General features: G+C 51.8%; 1 protein-coding gene across 2 annotated transcripts in view; it reads right to left on the bottom strand.

Annotated features, from left to right (window-relative positions):
• Positions 1 to 4,588: 4,588 nt before the first annotated feature.
• The window catches only part of RABL6 (RAB, member RAS oncogene family like 6), a 57,019-nt gene continuing 36,387 nt past the window's right edge, over positions 4,589 to 25,220 (bottom strand). For both annotated transcript variants that reach the window (XM_075439363.1, XM_075439364.1), the window contains 7 exons: positions 23,461 to 23,819; positions 21,057 to 21,222; positions 12,118 to 12,336; positions 11,093 to 11,441; positions 9,083 to 9,254; positions 7,291 to 7,340; positions 4,589 to 6,666 (listed from right to left, as the gene is read on the bottom strand). In XM_075439363.1, the coding sequence (XP_075295478.1) occupies positions 6,472 to 6,666; positions 7,291 to 7,340; positions 9,083 to 9,254; positions 11,093 to 11,441; positions 12,118 to 12,336; positions 21,057 to 21,222; positions 23,461 to 23,819 (1,510 nt within the window). In that variant the 3' untranslated portion in view covers positions 4,589 to 6,471. The remainder of the gene's footprint in view (positions 6,667 to 7,290; positions 7,341 to 9,082; positions 9,255 to 11,092; positions 11,442 to 12,117; positions 12,337 to 21,056; positions 21,223 to 23,460; positions 23,820 to 25,220) is intronic.

Genomic DNA, 25,220 nt, shown 5'->3' with positions numbered 1-25,220 from the left:
CACCCGCCACGGCTCTCTGGGGGTGCCAGGGGATTATCCCCCTTTGCTCAGCAACTTCCCTGCGAAGCGGCTGAAAGACGAAGGCTGGATACCCACCGTGAGCCGCCCGACGGCCAGGAACATGTCTGGCACGCCTGCCATGCTGAAGGCTTCTTTCGGAGGCAAACCCACAAGTTAAAAAGGCTCAGCCACTTGCCCTGGTATCTTTAAGCAGCAGACTGAGCCAACGCTGGATTAATTATATTATGCCATGATTGAGGCTGTTGCTAGGTTACAGCAACCGGTCCCTAAGCCCATCCTGCTGCGGGATTTCCCTGGAATCACTCATCTGCGAGCTCGGGGGCACCCCACAAGGACAGGCAAGCGCTACGGGCCCTCAAGCAGCAGGTCCCTGGGCCGCGGGGAAGCTGCGGCCAGCACCGTGCCCCCAGCCCAGCCGCCTGCCTGCCCGCTGCCCTCCCTGCAGCTCTGCCCGTCCCATCCCGCGCCAGCGCCTGCCGCAGCCCGGGCGTTTGTCCGCTCGCTGCGCAGGCCTCCTCCAAGGGCACCTGCAAGCTCCAGCATTCATCGCATGTCCTGCCAAAACCCAAGTTTCAATAATCTTTTCATATTCATGGCTGGAGGGAGGAAGCAAATTCCCACCCTGGGCCTTAGCAAGCCCGGGGAAAACTTGTGATGACCTTACGGGAGCAACAGCCACAGGGTGAAACCGAACCCCTCAAAGGGCAGGACTGCTGCTCTGCTTGCATTCGGCCCTTGCCGTAAATCCTGGGGACCGATGCGGAGCTGGTGCAGCGGTGAGCCAGCTGCTAGCTCCAAGTTCCCAGCAGGATACAGCTGTGAAAGCCGCCAGCCCCATTGCAGCGTGCCGCAGGAGAGGCACTGCACGGGAATCATGAAGTACCAGCCTTGGCGTGACCTCATCCCGACTGGCACGGCCACAGAAAGATGGACTCGAAGGGGAGCCGGTGCCAAGGACGGCTGCTAGCACAGCCGGGGGACAGCCCGGCCAGCAGCACGAGAGCAGAGCGGGATACGCGCCCCGCCGGCCCAGGGCTCGGGGCGGGAGCAGTGTTCAAACCACGGCGCTGGCAAAGGAACTAATAAGCAGAAATTGGCCAGGAGTAAATCACAGAATCACAGAATCACAGAATAGTAGGGGTTGGAAGGGACCTCTGTGGGTCATCTAGTCCAACCCCCTGCCCAAGCAGGGTCACCCAGAGCAGGCTGCACAGGACCTTGTCCAGGCGGGTCTTGAATATCTCCAGAGAAGGAGACTCCACAACCTCCCTGGGCAGCCTGTTCCAGTGCTCCGTCACCCTCAGAGGGAAGAAGTTCCTCCTCATGTTCAGACGGAACTTCCTGTGCCTCAGTTTGTGCCCATTGCCCCTTGTCCTGTCACTGGACACCACTGAAAAGAGCTTGGCCCCATCCTCCTGACACCCACCCTTCAGATATTTGTAGGCATTTATAAGGTCCCCTCGCAGCCTTCTCTTCTTCAGGCTGAACAAGCCCAGTTCCCTCAACCTCTCCTCGTAGGAGAGATGTTCCAGTCCCCTCACCATCCTTGTAGCCCTCCGCTGGACTCTCTCCAGTAGCTCTTCATCCTTCTTGAACTGGGGAGCCCAGAACTGGACACAGTACTCCAGATGAGGCCTCACCAGGGCAGTGTAGAGGGGAAGGAGAACCTCCCTTGTCCTGCTGGCCACACTCTTCTTGATGCACCCCAGGATCCCATTGGCTTTCTTGGCAGCCAGGGCACACTGCTATCAGCCGTGGTCCTTTTTGCACGGGCTGTGCCATGCACGGCTGGGGTATATGGCTCAGCAGCAGCACTAAGCAGCTTGATTCTCTTGCAGGGATGAGTTTTATGACAGCCATAAACACAGATTAACACCAGCAAGAGCTTTCGCAAGTGGGGACGGCCACCTGTGCTAAGGAGACTTGGGCCATTAGGAGAAAGACGCTGTGAACACGCTGCTTTTGCACAGGAGGAATCCACAGGGCGAGGACGTAGGAGCACAGAGCAGTCAGCTCCAGGCAGGTGAGCTGGAAGGTCTCACCAGAATCAGCTCCCGGCTGGGGAGCCACAGGGATGCCGGCACAGAAGGCACGCTGTGAAGCCTGCAGAGACCAGAACGCCAGTCTGCTCTCAGAGTATGACTTCACCCACATCTTGTCTCAGCAGCTCCATCAAGTCACTCGCCAGGAGCTGCCAAGAGCAACAGGAGCTGCGAACTGTCACGCTGGGTCGTCCCACCCCAGGAATGGGTACAGCAAAGAAAGGGCAAGTGCAGGGTCCTGCCCCTGGGGAGGAACAACCCCAGGCACCAGTACAGGCTGGGACGGACCTGCTGGAGAGCAGCTCTGCGGAGAGGGACCTGGGTGTCCTGGTGGACGACAGGGTGACCATGAGCCAGCAGCGTGCCCTGGGTACCAAGAAGGCCAATGGGATCCTGGGGTGCATGAGGAGGAGTGTGGCCAGCAGGTCAGGGAGGTTCTCCTTCCCCTCTGCTCTGCCCTGGGGAGGCCCCGTCTGCAGTGCTGTGTCCAGTTCTGGGCTCCCCAGTGCAAGAAAGATGAGGAGCTACTGGAGAGAGTCCAGCGGAGGGCTACGAGGATGAGGAGGGGACTGGAGCATCTCTCCTACGAGGAGAGGCTGAGGGAGCTGGGCTTGTTCAGCCTGAAGAAGAGAAGGCTGAGAGGGGACCTTCGAAATGCCTCGAAATATCTGCAGGGTGGGGGTCAGGGGGACGGGGCCAGACTCTTTCCAGTGGTGCCCAGCGACAGGACAAGGGGCAATGGGCACAAACTGAAGCAGAGGAAGCTCCAGCTGAACACGAGGAAGAACTTCTTCGCTCTGAGGGTGACGGAGCCCTGGCCCAGGCTGCCCAGGGAGGCTGTGGAGTCTCCTTCTCTGGAGATATTCCAGCCCCGCCTGGACACGGTGCTGTGCAGCCTGCTCTGGGTGACCCTGCTTGGGCAGGGGGTTGGGCTGGGTGACCCACAGAGGGCCCTGCCAACCCCAAACATTCTGTGTAATTCTGTGTGAAAGAACAGATCCAAAGTAACGGCTGGGCGCCCAGCTCCCATCCAGTCTCGGGTCAGCAGCACAGCCCTGGCTGTCCCAGCTGGGATGCCACGCATGCTGTCCACACAGCAGACATGCAGACTCCTGCGGATGCGGGACAAACACCTAGTCCCTCTCCTGCTGGAGGGCTGCCAGGCCAGCCCGGTGCTCGAGCCAACGGCGGCTGCTCGTCAGGCAGCTCCTGTGCCACATCCCGCAGAAGCCTGGTCCGCAGCTGAGCGAGCCTGGCAGGGAAGACACAGCAGGCAGGAACAGGAGACCTTGGAGTCGCCTCTCGTGACTTGCTACGAACGCCCTGGCTTCACACTGGCACAGTGGAAGCCAAGACGCAATCACATCGCGGCGGAGGGCCCTGGGATCTCACCCAGGCAGCGGTGCGGAGGCAGCGGAGCAGGCCGTACGGCTTTCAGGCGTGTGCCTCCCGCAGCAGCTCCCGAGGACAGGGCTCCCCGCGCTGCGCTTGGGAACCAGCAGCCAGGAATTTGCACTTCTCCCTCCTGCTGCTCTAAACCAACCGAGACCTTGTACGGCACGCAGCTCTGGCCAGTGCTACCTGCAAGAAATTGCAGCTCCTCAGCCTCAAGCTCTTGATTTTTTTTTCGGATGACTGATAAAACACAAAAGCAAATACACTGGTACCTCTAGAGATGCTCACAGGAACTATTTATATCGATGTGATTCTGCAGAAGCTTCCCCATAAAGACAGGCATGTATGCATATTTTTATATTTAGCTTACTGGAAAGGCTGGGCATGGCAGAGCCCAGCTCAGACAAGGTTCGTTTCTTCTCCCCCCTCGCTCACGCTGGATTACACCTCGTGCTGTAGCCCTAACCAGTTCAGCACTCCCTGAAAAACGGAGAAGTCTCCAAGTCTAAAATGAGCCTTTTTCCCGCTACTCCCTTCCACGGTCCCGCTTCACCCACTGCGTGGGATTTCTCCGACCTTGCTGCCAAAGCCCAAACCTGCCACACACCCTCTCGGGGCTGCAGCATGAGTAGAGCGCCCGCATCGGCTTTTCTCTTTTAAAGGATTATTTTGGAACACAATGACTCATCTTTGCCTGTTTTTGTCTCGGCTCCTTCGCGCTGACAATGAACACGAGCCGCAGGGAGTGTAAAGGCTCCTACGGCGGTCAAATCTGGCCAGGTGAAAGACAACCCAACGCCAGCATCAGTGTTTCCAGGGGACTCAGCGCCTTCACAGCCTCCTGCGAACCGAGAGCTGCCTTCACAAGGAAGCAGAGCTGAACAAAAACACCGTCTCCCTTATGCTGCAAGAACCAACAGCTCTCTCAGGACAGACCTCAGTTTTGGGGAAAGAACGCACGGCTTTTACATTCAACGATTTTTCATTTAGCCCCCTGTTCCACGAAGTGTAAGAATGCAGCAGCATGAGGCAGGGGCAGCGAGATACCCTGCCGCAAAGAGGTCCTGGAGGGATGTGCAGCTCCCAGGCCCAGGCAGACACGCTTGTGGTGGAGAAGAAGATGCGCGGAGGCAGCTGTTCAACAGAGCTTTATAGTCAGAATGGATTGTACCAGGTTTTTTCGATGCAAAATGGAACATGACCCAGAAAGCTTCACAGAACAGAAGCGCTTTCAGGAACGCAGCCAGCGGAGGCTCGAACACCTGCCTGCCTTTTCGCAAACCGGTCGCGTCCCAATCCACTTTTTCCTCCCCAGACGTGCAAAGTTTGAACCGTCCCATGCAACTTCCCTACAGCGTCACACGAAATGTAGCAATGCTCAGAGAAGCTGGCAAATGCAAATGGCAAACAGACCTGAACAATACACTGCTCATGCAGCAGAAGAACTCAGTTTGTTTTATAGGGAAACGCTTACAAGTGCATTTGGGGGGGCTGGGTGGAAGAAAAAGAAAAATGGAGCAGGTAAGTGTCTGCTGTTCAAGACAACTCTGGAGTGGACAACGGATCAAAAGCACATCTTGCTTTACAGGGATGCAGAAGGAAACCCCAGTTTGGATTTCATGGTTGACATTTTACAACAAAAAAGGGGAGAGGGCGAACAAAACCAAACCTCAAATCAACCTGCAAGCAACAGGGTAATGTAATGCACAGATCCTTGAGGGAGCTTCGCCATCTGAGCTGCGAAAGGGATACCAGAACCAAAATAGCCGGGGGTACGGAGAACTAACACGCTCCAGCAAACACAGAGCTGCTCACTGAGACACAGGCAACCGATGCTGCTGAGCAGGCACCACTCCACGGGTCTAACTTCAAAGCAAGAACGAAAAGGCTTCCCAAACTCCTGGGGCAGGAGACGGCTCTCCACTTGCGGCACGCTGGCTGCTGGGAGGCTCGGCCCAGTAAACGCAGCCGCAGCGTCGACAGAAGCTGGACCGGGAAGAACGCTGTCTGAGCTACAGTGGTCGTCCCTCTCAGTGCAGAGAGGCAGCCTGTGTTTTACAGTGTGACTGTAAAATGCCTGAGAAGCAAATGCCATGCCATGCTAGCACTTCCCTGCAGACAGTTCTGAAGCTCTGGATATCTTCATTTCCACGTGAGTCATGTCCCTGAGAGGTACCGAAGGAGGGGGTTCTAGTATATGCAAATTCAAGGGTGGGAAATGCAGAAAAGCACTGATTTTTCTCTCTCTTTTTCAAGTTAGCTTTGCACTTTGCATTGTTTTCCCAAACTGCATAGCAGCTTACGTGTAGTGTCTGAGACACTGGGGCCATGGAAATCAATGGGGCTTCATGAATTCCAACAGCAGCACCAGTGAGTGCTAATTAAGCTGCTGTGCAGAAAGGTCCCGTTCAAAGGACTCCAAAATCACACGCGCGCTCTCTCACTCCGGCCCTGCGGCTGCTGTTTTAGAGAGCTGTACCATAGCATGATCTGCTCGATTTAAAGCTCATCAACTGCTGGGTGGAGCAACGGCCAATGCAACCTTTGTCATTAAAAAAATAGGAAGGATAAAAAGTTAAAGACTCGAGACAGGCGAGCACGATGCGTTCATGCGGCATGTTTTGTTGCACTCCTCTTTACAAGACAGGAATTTCAGGTGTGCAGGAGTGGAATACAGCAGGGTCGGAGCAGGAGGCAGGTCCCCTCGGCCTCCCACACCCTGCCAGCTACCCGACAGGGCGTCTCTGGAAGGAGACAGCCTGGAAGCGGGCGTGGGAACCGTGCCCTGGACCTTCCCCTTACTCAAGTACATCTCAGCTGGATTTTCTTTGTGTAAGAAATGCACCAGAACAGCACACACAGATGTAAAGCTTCTGTTTTGCCAGCTCTGTTTTGAGAGAATATACGGCAAACAGCCAAAGCTTTACACATCTGCACCTGTCCTGGTGTGACTCGTAAGAAAAGATGGAGACAGCCTCGACAGAAGAGTCCGCCGCGCACACAGGTGGCCGGCCTACAGCTCCTCATAGTCCCCACCTCCTCGCGGCTTGCTCACGCTGGCTCCTCCTCCAAGAAAAGCCTCCAGTTCATCTATTTCGTTGTTTTTCTCCTTGCTCTTCTTCTTCTTTTTCTTTTTCTCCTCTTTGCTCTCCTCCTTCTCTTTGCTCTTCTTGTGTTTGCTCTTCTTTTTCACAGACTTCTCCTCTTCCTGCAAAATGAGAAAATTTTTGTTAGTAAATCCTCTGAGCATGCCAGTAACCCAGCATACATCGCCCTGAATCTTGGCTCTGATGGGAACCTTACTTAGGGTGAACCATCTCCTACCAAGGCTGGCTTGGAGTCAATTCCAGAAGACCCTTCTGCGAGTTTGGACAGAAGAGAAGAAAGACCATCTGGTTTATATATAGCAGTGGTCTGTCAGGCAGCTTGTGCCCAACAATGCCACAGTATTGGACAGGCAGAAATGTCAAAGACAAAGCCTCCTGCAGACTTCCCTCGCTGCCTCTGAGATTAGGCCTGCTGGGGACACCCCTCTGCCTGGAAAAAGTCACGGTGCTATCAACAGGTTCAGCCCAGCAGAGGTGCATTGCTCTATTTAATCCCGTATTTTACAAACTCACACCCTGCCTTTTCAAAATTCAACTGTTCTAAAAGCTTGCTTTTAAGCTGCAAAGTGGTTAATGGTCTGCGGAGCCTGGGAGGCCCAGATCTGGCTGTGGGATGGGAGGATGGAGGGAAGTCCACCGGGTGCACAGAGTATGCTGTAGCATGCCACCCCTCTCCTTGGCTGGTAGATAATATGGCAGGTCAGCTCTGAGCAATTAAATAGTACCTCTTTGCTTTTCTTTTTCTTCTTCTTTTTCTCCTTAGAAGGTTGTTTATCTGTTCAAACAAAAAAAACCAATGTTGTTTTTAATCAATTTAAACCATAAGAGATGCAATTCTGCCCTGCCCCGATTTCTGAGAACAAAAGGTGTGGACCCTGGAGCCATATGCAAAGTCAACCCTGACTCCTCAGGACAACCCATGACCCTGTAGAAACCAACACAGGCCCCAGCAGTCACAGCCTAAGTTAACCAGATAATATAAGTAAACTGGATGTATCTATGTTATCCTGCGTTATGAACACTGGCCTGGGTGTTCACTGTATCACAGCTACTAAGAAATAAACACAGAGACCGGCTCTACAAACCGGTCCAAAGGCCAAACTGGGGACTAGATTATTACTGCCAGAACTGAAGAAGAGCTCCTGAGAACAATTTCCCTCAGACCACTGGATATTCAAAGGCAGATGGAAACACCACCCGGCACGGTTTGTGCTTCTGAGTCGAGCTGCTGATGGAAGCACCGTTCAGGAGACGGTGTCAGCAGATGGGAGCACCCTAGCAGGCCAGCACTCGCTGCTGGAAATTACATCGCCACGAGGCCAAAGCACCAGTGCCACAGCCCCGCTCTACAGGGGTGGCTGCTTTCACGGTATCACGAGTCCCAGAGTCCATCACTGTCAAGTTTGTCCCAGGTTATTGTGGCTGATAACTTGGCTGCTAATCAGACTGCTGAACATCCACTGCCTTTGCCCAAAACCTCCCTGAACAGGAAAGTATCTAGCTGGCTGCTTCACAGGAGGGCTGACAACTGCACCGTGTTTCACGTGCAGTATTTAATTGCCAATCTTACCTACACGTTCTGCTCCTTGGTCGATCTGTAAATACAAGTCAGCCATGGAGAAGCCTAATTGCTGGTCAAGCTGCAACTAACTGACTACCAAGATATGGTTTTATATTTATCCCAGAGAGAGGAGACAGGAGGAACCCACACTGAATTATTAAAGATGCTAAACGGAAGTTAAGTTATTGACCTGGGCCTCTGCAGATCCACTTCTAGCTATTTCAAGCTGTGCTGTTCAGCAACTCCCAGCAACAAGCCGATGAAGCCATCACAGCCTGTGACACCTTGCTCACACTTTTGGAATAGCTATTCAAAGAGATCTCTCTCTGGTGTCGCTTACAGCTTTTTCTCCCCTTAAGTCTTTAACTTGTCATCTTTCGTGGTGACATTGGGGCAGATCTATAGGAAATTGCTTTGCAGTAATGCCAAGACAGCAGAAATTATTTGCACGAGTAAGATTTGTTCCCTCGGGGGATGGGGAAAAAAAGAAAAGCCTGAGGAATGCTTCAGTTGTGAGCAGAACCCCACCCTACCTTTCCCAAAAATAGAAGAGCAAATTGGCAGGGTATGTCAGAGCATTTTGCTCAGATTGATCCAAATTCTTGAGGGGGTGGACACTGCAATGCTGAGCACCCCTTCCCAGGCATGCAAGGCTAAGCAGCAAGCCTTACACAGAAGCACCTGGTGAAAGATGTGCTCCCACTTCCAGCTGGGATAGAAATAATACTCAGCTGATGCCACGGATGAGCCCCGTCCCCCCCCTCCCCATGGGGAAAAACTTCAATTTATTTATGCTGTGTTAAACCACATTAAAGACTCACACAGGGAACTGCATGAAGTTACAGGGTATTTTATTTAGTGCAAATTGGTTTGCTTACACCCTGGAACAATTTTGGAAAAAACAGATGCCTGACAAAGAAAAATCAGCCAGAGTGGAAATAATGTGTGACTTTTACCTTCCTCACTGCTCTCCTTGGGACCAGTTTCTTCCAAACCCAAACCGAAGAGATCCGAGTCATTTTTCAGTTTAAAGGAGTGGACTGTTGATTTCACAGGCTGGGGTGGCTTTGCCAACGAGGTATCGTCATCAGATATTTCGGAGAGATCTTCCCGGACTGGGAATTCATCCTAGAGACAACAAAAAGCAGACACCACAGACAAACCTTTCAACCAAAATCCGTAAGCATTTTGTATACAGAGGCGTCAGATGCCAGCAGTGGGGAGGAGCGAAGGCAGTGGTAGCTGAACTGAGCTGTTCTTGCCTGGAAATCAATGCTCTTGATCTTCTAAGCTCGATGTATTTCTTGCCTCGGTAAAATGCCTCAGCAGCACGGGTACCGGAAAGCGTGCTCTCACAACTTCACATTTGTGCTGCCAAAATCAAATTTCTGATGTAAAGGGATTAAACGAGACTTTCAACTGTGTTAGCTCAACAGCATTGGCCTCTGACTGCCCTGGAGAGGCACCTCTGTTTTGGGGAAAGTCAAATCTAACAGGCTGAAAACTCACCTCCAGACCCACCAGACAAAACCCCTTTCCTGTGTAGCTCTGTGGGGTCTCACGTACCAGATGCAGCACGCAGCAGGGCCAAGGAAGCCGGCTGTGTTTGCAGAATAACTCCCTTCACAGCGTTCAAAGGGAACGTGCTCCCAGGGCAAATCTGCCCCTTCACATTGGACTGAAAACCAGGGTGCTGCAGAGACTGGCTATCACCCCAAAATCCTCTGTCTCTGCATGATGGGAACGGAAATGAAGTTTAATGATCTTCTGGTACCTGCCAACTGATCCTCTGCAGAATTCGTTGACCACCCTTTCTTTATGTCCTCCATAACTGACCAAAGACGGCCTCGCTCTGCTGCTGACCCAGGCAATGCCCCCTCCTTGCTAACGGTGGTGGTTCTACTGCTTTGCCCGACTGGAGAACCTTGACCTCGGAAAGCATTCCCAAGTTGTGGGGCATCTCCCTGATGCTGTTGCAACGGCAAGCTCCCTCACAAATCCCATTTCTCGTCACTGCATGCTAAGAGAAGTAAACTTGCTGCAAATACTTTTGCTTTCACATTGAAGTGCCAGGAAAAGGAGGTACTGAAACTGCTAAACAGATGGAAAATTCCTTAATAAACAGCATGACACACACGCAAGGTCAAGGAAACCGGGACAACTGTCCTTTCAGCAGGATTCTGCAGTGATGCAAACACATAAAACACTCCTGAACACCAGCTAACCCAGACACCAGGAGTCCCCCTGAACAGCAACTGCCCATCCCAAATCAGTCAGCAGTTTCCAGGGATTGCTCTGCTTGGCTGCGAGTGCAGCTCACTGAAATCAGGGATATCCAGAGCCACAGCAGCAAGTTCTTACCAGGCCAGAGAAGATGCTTAGTGTCTTCTCCACCTTTAACAGACGACGGGTACAGAGGGGACTCCTGCTGCGCTGTGTGTTTGCGCAGAGAGCACCGAGCAGCTGCCCATGTGCTCAGTGTCAGAGACATTACAGCTAGCCTGGCTACACCGGAATGTCCTTCTCTGTCAGCTTTTTCTACTCCAGTAAGAAGCTTTGCCAAGCAAATTTTGTTACAGCCTTTTGATTGCTGGATTGACTGTAGGGAGCTCACTTGTTCTCTCCCTCTGCCACGCACACACTTGTACACGTTAAACTTTGGGTGAAAAACCATTAGCTTTGTATTTTCTACCTTCCACACTGCTGGACTGACGGTGCTTTGGCCTTACTGAGCTTAAACAGCACATTAAAACCCATAAGCACAAACCTTGTTGCCCTGTGGCTTCAACAGTCAGAGCATTAGTGGGTTTGTGCTCATATCAATCTCTCCAGGTTGCTTAGCACCCGCCTTGCCACGACTGCCGCTGAGACATGGGAGAGCAGATGAAAGCTCTGCTCAGGGAGATGCCTCAACACTTCAAGCTCAGCTTTGCAGCAGCGCACAGCGACTCATGCATGTTATTTACCATTTTCTTCTTCTGGCTGTCAGAATCCTCACTTTCGAAGTCTGGGTCATCCATAACAAATGAGAGCATCTGAGTAGCTATTGGTCCCTCTTGATCACTGTCAGACTCCTCAGGCTTTTCCTCTTTGACCACTTTCTGCTTGAGAGCGTGTCCTTTGCTGTGGGAAGTAGTCTTTGGGGCCTGGACCACTGCTGGGGTGGGCGCAGCAGCAGCTGGCAGGCTACTGTTGAGCTTGCTGCTGCTGTTTCTTTCAGACCCAGAACGTGGAGGTAAACTGTCAGGAGGCTTCGGGTCAGTTGCTTTGGTCAAAATTGCTTCACTCTGTGGTTTCAGAGAATTTCTGGAAGACCTGAGAAGAAAAAAACAAATTGTCAGAGCCTGTCCACACTCCCACTCTGTGAAGCAAAGCACAAGCACCAACTAATAGCTGAGCCTGCCTCAAGGGCTGCAACGCGCATCTCAGCAGGAGAGGCAGCCCAGGCTGGGGGGGTGTGTGCGGTCCAACACACACTGCTTGGAGGCTGGGGACAGCCCTTCTCCCCGAGGATGCTCACACGCCGGTGCCGGCGCCAGCGGACCACGCCTGGCCATCACCAACAAGATGCGGCATGTGGAGAACGTAACCCAGTTCATCGTTCTGCAGCACAGGGTGTGGTGAATGACTTCCACTCCCCTCACCACAAGACTCGACTCCTCTGTCCTCCTCACACCACTACAAACAGACGTTCAGGAGCTCATTGCAGCCTCTTGTCCAAACTGGAGAAAGAGGCTGGGCCCATTCCCAAGCAGACACGCACCGGTGACCACATGAGCTCGGTGCTCAAAGCCACGTTGCCTAGAAGCGGTGCAGAAAACACTGCACAAAGCAGCCACTCTTAAAGTAAATACAGCCCCAGCTCACAGCTGAGGGAACAGGCCAACAGAGACACCAAGATCTCCCAGAGGCCGCACAGAAGTCAGTGGGAGGACCGAGAAGAGGCCCCAGTTTGCCAGCACAGCCCTACACCTCAGGCTGTTCTTTGTACCTTTTTTTTTCCTGCTCTGAGCTGACGTCTTCATCAGGTATGAGTACAACCTTGGAGTCCTTCACCTCCTCCTCTTCCTCCTCCTCGCTGGAGAGGGTGATGTTCTTGCTGGGCACCCGTTCTGCTGTCAGCATGGGTCTGCTGGGGATTTTGTCATCCAGGTCCAGGTCATCTTGGAAACCTGCCACCATGGGGTTCCCCCCGGGTGCCTCTCCATCACTGCGAGACAGATAATGATCAGACACAGCACCCCCAGGATGTGCTAGGGCAGCCGTGCCTGCGCTTGGAAGCAGACTGCCGCTCGCCTGGCTTTTCCGGCCAACTTCAGGGTCGACATCGCTCAGCCCGGGGCAGCTGCGCTGCCAGGCTTGCCCCGCATGCTGCCCAGCCGCTGCCCCGTTCGGCTGGACCTGTGCCCTGCGGGTGCAGCAGTAGCACAAGCCCTGTACAGAAGGGGCCGCAGAGGGATGTGGCACACAGCGGCTGCTACCGCCCAAGCAGAAAATAAGTGGCTGGAAAAGGTGAGCCTCGGTGCTATGGAGTGGCCTGCTGCTTCAGCTCTGTCAGAACATCTCTGGTCCAACATGCAAGGATCAGCCAATTAAACCGTGGGAACTGCCTCCCTTAATCCCCACATCCTGTAATTAAACCTGATCACACACTGCCACTACTATGGGAATTCACTTGCCGCTATTAGTTTCCTGGAATTATTTCTGTTTCTCTGGTGCTCCCTGAAGCAGGCAGCTATCCAGACACCAGAACCATGCTTTAACATTCCCCAAATTAAATTAACCTAAGGACATACTTTTAGAGCTAGGAGTCTGTCAGACTCCCTGGATGTAACACAGTTTTGTGTTCAGAGGATTTCTGATAGAGAGAGTCGCGGCCGAAATTACCAGCTGAGGATTCTTGTCTGAATGCCCGCAGGACTCCACAATTTTAACGCTTGCTGAAGGATTTGCTCACGTCAGGAATACAGGTATTTCCCCAGTCTTGGCTGACAAGCCTTTGCATTACCTTTCCTCATTCTATTTGCTTTATCTGCAGCAGATATCCAGTCCCTTCTTGACAACCTACCATACACAGCGGTCACTGCCCTTTTAATGACTTGATATGGATCGTACCAACACAGCCTTCATTTTTAAGCAGTGACAATAAAAATTATTATAGCTTGGAACAGATTAGATTTTAGAGGCACAACAGGAATCACAAAACCCTAAAATCCTTAATCTGGAAGAAGGTGGCGTTCCCAGTCGCTAGCACACGGTCAGCACTGGAAGAGACAGTGTAAGATGGCGTGCTGATGGGACGGGAGATGCTGAGGCCCTAACGCAGTCCGGCTGATCGTCCTCCTCATTCTGGCTCTTCTTAAGGCTAGCTACTGGTTTACAAATTAGTTTTACAGAATTAGTACACCTGGCACCGGATAATGGCGTTGTTTGTGACATACGGGACACCACGCTTACCACAACCAGTGCAGCACAGTGCAGGCGGTCACAGTTAGTGCCTGTCTGGGTTAGAGAGCCAAGCTCGGTGCTAACGCCCAGTCCCTCCTGCTGCTTTTGGTGTGGATCCCGCTGCTTTCAGGACTCGCAGCACAGCTCCCAGCTAAGCAGAGGCAGGCTTCTGAAGAGCCCCTTCACCACTAACACTGCTGCTCTCATACCACGCCAGAAAGGAGGCAAACAGCCCATTCCACACAAAGGAGAAGAAAAGCGGTGCCCAAAACAGCCTCCAAGGCTGGAGGAATTACAAGTGAGTGATTTCTGAGGTCTGCGAAGCACTGGCAGGGTTTCCTCTTGAAATGCGCTGAAAAGAAAATGGAGCTGCATCTAGAAATGGCAGGATATTCTTCTGAAGTAGTGACACTGCATTTCTTTAACAGATCACTGCTCTATTAAGCACAGGGACTCTTCAGACATTGCTGCCACTGTCCTCCTGCTGCACACTATACAAGACTTGCAGCCTTTAAAGCACTCCCAGTCCGAACAGACCATCCACGTGTGTACACACGCCCACACAAAGTGGGTCATCTCCCTTTGCACTGCCTCCATCTATAACTTCCACACAAATTGTCGAGCGACGGCTGAAGAGCAAAGCAACGGAGTGAATATACGTCAGGAAAATCACTGCTGCAGTATAAACAAGGTCTGACAATGCAAAATTAGTATCAGCTTGTGGTCCTGAAGTTCCAGCTGGAAGGAATTCAGAGCACGCAAACCCAAGCACATTGCACCACTCTCTCCAACACCTGACGCGCTGCCAAGCCTGCGATAGCACTGAGCCAACGCGTTCGCAGGCGCAGGTACCCACCAAAACCGACTACGCTCGCCGAGGTCTGCGTCGGAGCTACTGATCAAAGAGCGCATCAGGGTTTCCTCCGTGGACACAGAACGGCTGCTGATGACAAAACAAATCCTGCTGCAACCTGAGCACGCAGTCTCCAACCTGGACCGACCGCGTTCCACCAGCCCTGCTGTGCGGCCAGCAGAATCCTCCTGCCACATCATTTTCTGGGGCGAGGAAAAGAGGAAAACCCCAAACTCTAATCAAGCAGATGAGCTGAGGGAATCACATATATGACTATATTCTAGAAGACAGGGGTCTTCTAGTGTGAACCAAACAGTGTCCTCGGCTTCCCTCCCTTGGTCTAGAGCAGCTGGGTACCACTGTATAAATAACAGATGGCATAAAAGCAAAGAACCTGTTCAAAGCCCTTCAGATGTAAGGACAAGGAAACCTAATCAATGTTTAAGATAAATGTGTAGTGGTGCTGAGAAGACAGAGCAGAAACTCACTTTCAGACACCTAGGGCCCACCACGGGCCTGGGCCAGCCTGACCCAGCAGGAGGGGAGAGGGGAGCCTGTCTGGAGCCAGATTAGCTCCTCCGGTGCAGTCACGTACGCACTGGCTCAGGGCATCAGGCTAAAGAGCAGCACATTAATTTCTGAAACAGCAAACTGGGAGACTGAACGCCTTCCTAATTAACCAGTAAGGAAACTGATTTGGGAAGTTCTCTTTATTGCAAGCTAGAGAAGTACAATGTGCCATCAAACATAACCCAGGACTCCATTAATCTCCGTAGATCTGTGCTGGGATTTAGCTGCAGCAACACCAAGAGACGTCAGTAAGTGCTGAAAGTCTCGGCAGCAGTCCGATCTTTCGGCAAGAGCAGCCTCGTTCCACAGGCACGAGCACGTTCCTCACTGCTAGCACGCTTCAGGGGAAAAAAAAGTGTGTTTTTCTAACATTACTGCTCCATGTCAGCTCTCGCTCCACTGTTCAGAGACATTATGGAGTAGGGAATGGGAGATGTTCACATGACATCACTGCAAAAAAATCAAGAATTCCCTACGTCACTAAAACGCAGAAGAAATACCAGACTTTGCAATCTCTTTCTAAAGCTCAGCAAGGAAAAGCAAAGAAGTTCTTACAAACGGAAGCAAACACACCCCTGAGTTCAGGAAGCAGTTCAGTTACACGGCATAACATCCTGCTCCCAACAAGGAGAACAAGACCTTCCCCCTCCCCTTGAGGAGTTGTCCTCTATGTCAGAGTGCAGCTGGAGCGCATGGAGGGCTGCCTGGGGATGGATGAGGAGCCTGCTGAGAGCTTATGGGTGAGGATTCAATAGAGGACAGGCAAAGCTGACACTACAGTGGGTGTCTGCTACAGGCTGTCCGACCAGGAGAAACAAGTGGGTCAGGCCCTCTGTAAAACGACAGGAGCAGCCTCATGTTCGCAGGCCCTGGTCCTCAGGGACTTCAACCACCCTCAGTCTGCTGCTGGGACAAGGCAGCAAGACATCAGCAATCCCCGAGGTTCCTGGAGTGCAGGAGTCCCTCCTCCCATGAGTGCTGAGGCAGCTGGCAGGTGTCATTACAAGGCCACTCTTGATAATATTTGCTCAGTCATGACGAACGGGAGAAGTGCCTGAAGACTTCCCTGAAGAGGAAAACAAATGCCACTCCCATCTTCGTGAAGCATGAGAAGGACCCAGAGAAGTACAGCCCAATCAGCCCCACTTCAATCCCTGAGAAAGTGATGCAGCAGCTAATCCTGCAAACTATTTCCAGCTCATGAATGACACGAAAATCATCAGCAGTCTGCATGGATTTACCAAGGGCAAGTCATGCTTGATCAACTTGATAAAAGCCTACGATGTAATAACTGGCCTGGTAGATGAGAGGAGAGCAGTGGATACCTGGACCTCAGTAAGGTCTTTGACACTGTCTTCCCGTAAGACCCCCATAGAGAAGCTGTTGATGTACAGGCTGGATGAGCAGACAGAGGTGGATGGAAAACCAGCTGACCGGCCAGGCCCAGAGGATGGTGAACAGTGGCATGAAGTCCAGCTGGAGACCAGTAACTAGTGGTGTAACCCAGGGGTCAATACAGGCCCCAGTCCTGTTCACCATCTTCAGTTATGAATTGGATGATGGGGCAGGGTGTACCCTCAGCAAGTCTGCAGATGACCCCAAACCGGGAGGAGTGACTGATGTGCCCGAGGGTCACGCTGCCACCCAGAAGGACCTGGTCAGGCTGGAGACACGGGCTGACAGGAACCTCCTGAAGTTCAACAAGGGGAAGTGCAAAGTCCTGCACCTGGGGAGGAACAACCCTATGCATCAACACATGCTGGGGGCCACCCAGCTTGGCAGAAGAGGGCCTGGGGGTCTTAGTGGATGCCAAGTTGAACCTAAGTCAGCGAGGTGCCCCTGCCGCAAAGAAAGCTAATGGTGTCCTGGGCTGCATTAGGCAAAGTATTGCCAGCAGGCTGAGGGGGGTGATCCTTCCCCTCTGCTCAGCACTGGTGAGGCCACACCTGGAATGCTGTGTCCAGTTCGGGGTGCTCCTCAGTTGGAGAGAGACATGAGTATACTGGAGAGAGTCCAATGAAGGGCAATGAAGATGATTAAGTGACTGAAGAATCTCTCACGTGATGAAAGGTTCTCTCACATGAGGGCTGGGACTGCTCAGCCCAGAGAAGAGAAGCCTTGGGGGGACCTTATCAATCAATTTAAATACCTGAAGGAGAGCGCAAAGATGTTGGAGCCAGGCTCTTTTCAGTGCTGCCCAATGACAGGACAAGAGGCAAGGGGCACAAACTGAAACACAGGTGGTTCCCTGTGAACATCATATGAACGCTTTATTCCACTGCGAGGGTGACCGAGCACTGGCACAGGTTGCCAGAGAGGTTATGGAGTCTCCATCCACGGAGATATTCAAAAGCCATCTAGACATGGTCCTGGGCGACCAGCTCGGGGTGGCCCTCGTTGAGCACAGTGGCTGGACCAGATGACCTCCAGAGGCGCCTTCCAACCTCAGCCATTCCGTGAGTCTGTGAATGTAACACTCTGCTTCCCACGTGAAACGCACCGTGCACTAAGGCGTTCTCACATGAGCTAACTGCAAGACTCTTTCTCATGGACAGCCAGGCGACTCCTCTTATTTGGGTATGAGAAATAACTCTACAAATTGTCAACACACAGCCCATTCTTCTGCCTCATCTTCAATGGCTCTTCAGTTTCAGAGCTTACACTTGGTCACAGCACACCCAGCAGAAATGCCGGCAAGCTGCATAAGGTTAACACTCACATATCTGCTTAAAAATGTTCAGGAGACTTGAAAGCATGTCTCTAGTAGGTTCTCAGACTTTGTTCCTCACTCAGATGCAAAGGGAAAACAGCTTCCAGTATTACATTTTTTAAAACCAATAAAATATCCATTAGGTTGGAGTGGTTTCACAGGAGAACTTCTGTTTTGTCAGAGATAAATTTCTGCAGCAGTAGATTTTGCTGTAACTACAACAACCTACTCACTGCAGTAGAAGCTGATTATTAGGGATGGTGCTTACAGAACTCCTATGTTGCTCCTGGGCATCATGGGGTTGTAACTGGCACCCTGAAGGAGATCAGTTATTGCAGGTGATGGTCAGAACCATATCTACATCTCCGAATTTCAGCACATCTGGCTTACTGTGGTAGACCCTTTTTGGCAAGAAACTGCAGGTAAAATTGCCAGATCACTGAGAAAACTGTGAACTACAGAAGAAACCAGAGCAATACGTGGATGCCAAGCTACACAGAAATAATGAGCATCTGAATTTGCAGGGATACGCTGCAAGGTCTTCTCCTAGGCAAACAGAGCTGTTCTAACTGCAGATGGTTCCCACTGCCATCAAAGGACAAAGCTGTGAACGAGCGTCCTCTCTGTGCTCTGTGAAAGGCCAAAGGCGTCTCTCTCTCTGCCCCCACCAGCCCATATGCACTGGAAGGCTACCAAGACTGGGGACAGCGTGCAGAAGTGCATCACATCAGCCAAGAACACGACAGCCTCACAACCAAGGAGCAGGGCTCTCGCACCACTGTTGGAGATGTTTGGCTTTTTTTTTTTTTAACACCTATTTGCTTCCAACGACTGCCGTTCTGGAGAAGAGAAGCCTTTGCTAAACATCCAACGTCCTACCCACAGCAAGAACTGCAGCTAAAGAGCTCTAAGGGTGCTCCAGGACCCAGGCCTTCAGCAAAAACCAGGAAGCTCAGGCTTGGCTCTCCTGACATTTCCTTGTTAAACGCAGAAAAATATCCCAGCTAAGCCACAGCTGTGAGCAAGACGCTTTGTAGGCGAGCATACTTCTAGCAACCACCACTTTTTTTTTCCTTTCTTTCCTTTTTTTTTTTTTTTAATAAAACATCCACGTGTTCTGCCATCGCAAGGGATGATGATTCAGGCTGACCTGCATTAGACAGGCACCGAGCCTCACACACAGCATTGATTTGAAGCTGTTGTGGTTGAATTAGAGAACACTGCATCATGACAAGGATATCAAAAGACACAGAATCCATCACATCCACAGACAAGCTGTATCAGCGTTTAATTACTCTCCTGGTTAATCCAGTGTTAATGACAAGAGGTAGCAAGCAAGGACTATTCTAAGCAGAGGGATGCTGAGCCTGTGAGTATGCTTGGGTCACCTCTTAAGTGACAGTCTGCTTTCAGACAGCTTGCTGCACATCCTCCTGTCTGAGCACCTCAGTACAGACAATCCCTTTCCCCTTTTTTAGGTTAAAAACATCAAAGCCAGGAAAACAAGAAACAGAAAAGGAAAAAAAAAAAAAAAAAGAAAATCCAGCCTACAGCATAAGCACAGCTCTGCCGTTTGGAGGACAGAATTCTACAATCACAGAATCACAGACTGGTTTGGGTTGGAAGGGACCTTTAGCGGCCACCCAGCCCAACCCCCCTGCAGTGAGCAGGGACATCTTCAGCCAGACCAGGCTGCTCAGAGCCCCATCCAACCTGGCCTGGGATGTTCCCAGGGATGGGGCATCTCCCACCTCTCTGGGCAGCCTGTGCCAGGGTTTCATCACCCTCAGCGTAAAACATTTCTTCCTCACATCCAGTCTGAAGCTCCCCTCCCTTAGTTTAAAGCCATCACCCCCTGTGCTATCACTACAGGCCCTGCTAAAAAGCCCGTCTCCACCTTTCCCACAAGCTCCCTTGAAGCCCTGGCAGCTGCTCTAGGGTCTCCCCGCAGCCTTCTCCTCCCCAGGCTGAGCAGCCCCAGCTCTCCCAGCCTTTCCTCCCAGCAGAGGGGTTCCAGCCCTCGGATCATTGCTGGGGCCTCCTCTGGCCCCGCTCCCACAGCTCCAGCTCTGTCCTGTGCTGAGGGCTCCAGAGCTGGACGCAGGGCTCCTGGGGGGGCTCAGCAGAGCGGGGCAGAGGGGCAGAACCCCCTCCCTCGCCCTGTGCCCACGCTGCTGGGGATGCAGCCCAGGGCACGGTCGGCCTGCTGGGCTGCCAGCGCACACTGCGGGGTCACGCCCAGCTTTTACCCCCCAGTTCCCCCAGTCCCTCCCCGCAGGGCTGCTCTCTGTCCCTTCACCCCCAGCCTGTCTTGTTACCGGGGTTGCCCCGACCCCGATGCAGGACCCTGCACTTGGCCTTGTTGAACCTCACGAGGTTCCCACAGCCCCAGCTCTGCAGCCCGTCCGGGTCCCTCTGGATGGCATCCCCTCCCTCAGGTGTCGGCCGCACCACTCAGCGCGGTGTCACCTGCAAACTTGCTGAGGCTGCACTCGATCTCGCTGTCTGTGTCACTGATGAAGACATTCAACAGTACTGGTCCCAGTATGGACCCCTGAGGGACACCACTCATCACTGATCTCCGTCTGGACACTGAGCCCTTGACCACTACTCTCTGGATGTGACCACCCAGCCAATTCCTCATCCACCGAACAGCCCACCCATCAAATCCATATCTCTCCAATTTAGAGAGAAAATTCTGGGAAGCAACGCCAGAAATGGACAACGAAAGTCACCCCTAAGACTTTTCTGGAATCTGCAGGCAAGCATGCAGTGACACCCCCAAGGGAGCACGACCCTCTCCATCCTTCCTTCCCAAATCCCATCGAGCCATGGAGTGTTCCCAGGTGTCCTCCAGCAAACACAAACCCCTTTATAATGCCTCAGGAATAGCAGCACCAGGCCACGAAGGAGCCTGGCCATGCTCTGGGTCTCTGCAGCAGGAAAGTCTTCATTAGGCAAAATCTAACATCCCTGCAAAGTGCACTGTGTTCCACAGGGAAAATATCTCCAATGTTTCAGCTCATTTGGCCAGAAGGGGAATCCCTTCCTGACCCAAAGCAATCCAGTGGCTTTAACACGGAGTATGAAAGCAAGACAGCAAAACCAGGAAGGTGACAACTAGTTTTCACTGGTGTTCCTCATTCCTAGGGAGCAGTGTGTATCATTAAATGGGAGACAGTGAATGCTACGACTGGCTATACCACAGCCAGAAAGGCTTAGGGGCAGCTACTTGCTCTGCAACCACCTTCTGCACAGCTGCAACAGGTCAGCCAGCCCTGACTCGCCGTTCAGACTGTATATCCAGGTATGTCCCTGTCTCACCCTCTCTCCATCCTCCTTTCCTTACCTTTCACTATCGAGGCGGTGTTTAGTTTGTGGTTTCCCTTTGTCCTTCCGCGGGGCTGGGTCTTCTAGAAAGCTGTGGTCCAGGCTGTCATCAGGAACAAAGTCCTCCACGCTCTGTACTTTTGCAGGGGCTTCAGGGTGGGGAGGAGGAGTGGCAGCAGCAGGATCTGCATTAGCAACAGGAGTTGTTAAAACACAGTGTTCACCACAAGCAAGACAGACATTTGCTTTTTACAGATCCATCCTGCCGAGAGCAGCAGCAGCCACGAAGCAGGACCTTGGCTACACAGCGAGGGGAGAGGAAGGTTACGAACAGGATACTCAGCCCAGGCCAGAATCTTGCGTGAAGGCATTCACAGACCACACACGGATGCTGTGGTTTAAAGTGCACCAGGCTGACCCAGGCTCTTCAACAGTCTAAAAAGCTCTCTCGCACGACAGCTGACTCTGCTCTACAGCGAACGCTACGACTGGCTACACCACAGCCAGATTTTACACCTGTGCTGTGTGCACCGCTTCTGTGTGATGTCCCTGTGTTACTCCCTTACCTTTTCCAGACTGTTCAGTTCACCCACTCATCTCCTCTTGCTTTTTCAACTGTAACAGTCAAACGCAGGATTTTTCATGCTGTGCTTTCAGATGCCCTGTGTAACCAAAAGCTCGAGCTACTGCAAATACAGACTCGCTTTAATATAGCTTATCTGTAGAGACACTGTTACCCATCTTCAAGGTATCAGGATGAAATCTCATTAAATTAGCATAACCAAGAAGTCTAAAGCGATTAACCTTTTCAGAATTTGCAATATTCAACCTTTTTCTTCTGCCCAGACTGCACTTCACATCTAGGCTCTTTTCTTTTGGGTGAACAAGATTTCTGTATTTTTTTCTAGATTTTGCTCTAGTAGTACAGCTTTCAGATCACTTTTGCATGCAAATAACACTATTACTAATGCCACAGAGTAGCGTTGGTGTCAGAAAAAACACAGCCAAAAGAATTACTACTGCAAGACTTCAAGGGAAAGCTTACATAGCAGCTCCCATAAAAAACAAGTATTACTTTGTGACAGTGATTTTTCGACTGCCTTCCAGTTACCTAGTCCCTAGGTACGTTCCAGTAGAGGTGCAGACCCTTGGCATGCTACATAAACCCAGTACCACCGACAGATCAGCTTTTCCTAGCTGCCTTTTGCAACCCTCCTAAAAAGCACCCTTGAGATACCAGAACTGCAGGCCACACACCTAAAACAGTTCTCAAACTAAGTGACAGGTTTAAAAAAAGAAGAAGAAAAAAAACCAAACCCCAAAGACTGTAATGCTAGTAGTAGACCACGTGTCTTTTTTCTACATATCAATATGATAAAAGTTTTTTTATTGACAAGGGGTTTCTAACATTTGCTCCTCTTCATTTGTTTGTTTCTGGGTAGGAAGAGTCACCAACAAACCAAAACGGGTGCACTGTGTCATACCTGGTAACAGATTCAGAATGCAGAACATTGTCTGCAGATCTAAAACTGAGAGATTTCAACATCTGAAACTGCAAACCGTGTTCCCAGCACCTCCTCCTTTCTTTCTGTGGGTGTCTCGAGAGTACTGTTGAGCTCTAGGGATTGACAGTTTGAGAGGGAAGGTATTTCCAAAGGGTGATTCAAACTATGTCATGCTAATGATTTTTAGGCAGTGCCAGCTCTGCAGCTCCAGTTAGCTTCGCAAACAAAGTGAATATGACAGGCAAATTAAGGTCCAGATCAGTAAAAGGGCATGCAACAAAACCCCTGATGCCTCTGCCCTGCAACTCTGTCCGGCAGGGGTTTGGACCGAACGCTGCGCTGCTCTGCTCCATTGTGTGCTGGTGCTCAGGAAGCAGTCAGGGCGGGCTGCCCTCCTCCCCAGACCATCTCCGAAGGAGCGTATTTCCCCAGAGGGGAATCCGCTGCAGAGCCTGGACTTACATGATCATTTCTGGCTGAATAACCTTTAAAACCAGCACTCCGCTGTTCTCCGTTAACACACAGGAGCCCCTTTGAGCTGCCAGACTTCTATGAGGACAGAGCTTCAAATAGCTTCTCTAATGATTTTTCTTGCTATTCAAGAGGCACATGTGGTCCTGCTAAGAAGCTGACAGTCATATTATTAGCGTCCCCTGGGCGCTCAGTGCCCTGCTCCTGAAGCCCACCAGAGCTACCACCCAGCTGGCTGGACACAGTCCCCATCCAAGCCCAGCACAGAGACAAACCACAATGACAACCAGAAGAAAAACACAGAGCGACAGCGCAGCTCTCCTTGGACACACGCTGCACACACACAGGGCCTGTGTTCTTCAGACACCTGTCTTGCTTCTTGCAAGGAAAAATGGAAGGAAAACAGAAAGGTGACGCCCTGCCCAGACACTGTACTCCAGCACCTACCTGGCTGGGGAGGAGAGGGGTCTGATGCAGGGGACGTCCCAAACAGGCGTGAAATAATGCTGCGCTTCGGCGGCGGGGCTGCAGCCGGAGGGGCTGGGGAGGCTGCGGCTGGTGGAGGTGCATGCGGCTGCTGGGCTTCGGGTGCAGGCACTGGTGAAAAAGACGGGGGTGGCTCAGGAGAGACGGTGGAGCTTGTGGAAAGCGGCTGCGGCGGCTGTGGGGTGCCAGGGCTGGAGCTGCCCGTTGATGTGGAGCTTGGAGGTACTATGGGTGACTGGGAGCCAGAGGACGGGCTTTGCCCGTTAGTTGTCAGTGGTGATGTGTGTCCTCGACTCCGGGCTTCCATCATTTCAAGGAAGCTGCAGGGAAGACAAATTGCAAATATAAAGAATGGAGAAAACATGTTCAACAGAGCACTGAGCACGACGCTGGGCTGCTTTGGCGATGTGCTGAGCTGGGAGGGTACGGGTCTGCTTTCCATGATGCTGCGACTCCTTGGGCCGCAATAAATCCTGTTCACCCACGTGAGCTAAACTCACCCGATTCGCATCGAGGTGTGGAGAATCCCAGCCTGCTTCGCACTGCAGGATGAAACCTGTATTTGCAATGCTGCTGGGAACTCCCTCGATAGACAGGCTATAACAATGTGCCAGGGCTTGAAACACAACCTTAAGTCAGTTCTTGGACATACGTCTCTAAGGGAGTAAGCGCTACAAGAGTGGCACGTTTTTAGATTCTGCAGAAGATATCAGAGTGTTCAAGAAAACTCAAAAGCTATAAAAACCTCTTCTTTCACCCAAAAATGGATTTGAGAGGAGGATCCTTGAATGTCAAAAGATAAGAGCTATGCAGAGGGCTCACTGCGGACTGACTGCAATCATCCTTCGCGCAGTGTGCAGAGACACAAGGCTGTCTCTCCCCTCGCACACCCCCCTGTGCGTGGGAGGCAGTGGAGCCCAGCAGCAGAAGCGCTGAAGCAAGTTGTGGTCCTGGCTGGATTCCTGACTAGAAGAGCATTAAAGCCTGTACTGCTACAGAGGGTGAAATGCTCTACCCTTTCCAAAAAGGAAACCAAGCCTGATCCTGCTGCAGCCCATTTGCTTAGCAGTCTTTTCACAAGCTGTATGCAAAGAAACACTCACAGAAAGACAGGCTCTGACTATGAAAGGGTCTCAAAATAAGTATCTGATACATGCAGCACATCTGAGAGATATAAAGAGGACAGCCAAAGTGAAGTATCATTCTAAAACCTAGCAAATGTCATGTCTCGCCTCTTTTTTCATTAAGCCTAATGAACCCACGCACACAGGCTCTGGCTTCAGCTGCTTCGGCAAGACAGGCTGACTCGGCTGTGCTGCAGGCAACGAGTATGTCAAAACAGAGACTCCTCTCCCACACAGAGGACAACCTCGTCCTTCAGGGACTCGAGCCAGACACCTTCACTGGAACGACTGCTAAGCAGAAAGCAAACTGCAAGGCCTAAAAGACTCTAAACCCCCTTGAGATATCACTTCCTATTTTAAGGAGCAACCTGATACACTTTCAAGGAACAAACTAACATACTTTGTGACCAGCAGTGGCTGGAGCCCTACAGAACAACATCCCCAGGAAGCTGTTCCTTGAACTGGAAAACCAGGAGACCTTCCTAACTAAGGAACTGGCTCAAGTGGACATAATGGGCAGCACTAAAAATCAGTATTAGCTGGGAGAGAAATCCTTGGTAGAGTTCCTCAAGGATTAGCCTTGAGATGCATTTCAGC

Source organism: Opisthocomus hoazin, chromosome 19, assembly GCF_030867145.1.
Source record: "Opisthocomus hoazin isolate bOpiHoa1 chromosome 19, bOpiHoa1.hap1, whole genome shotgun sequence".
In the NCBI taxonomy this organism is placed as follows: domain Eukaryota; kingdom Metazoa; phylum Chordata; class Aves; order Opisthocomiformes; family Opisthocomidae; genus Opisthocomus; species Opisthocomus hoazin.
This window is presented reverse-complemented; position numbering and strand designations above follow the sequence as displayed.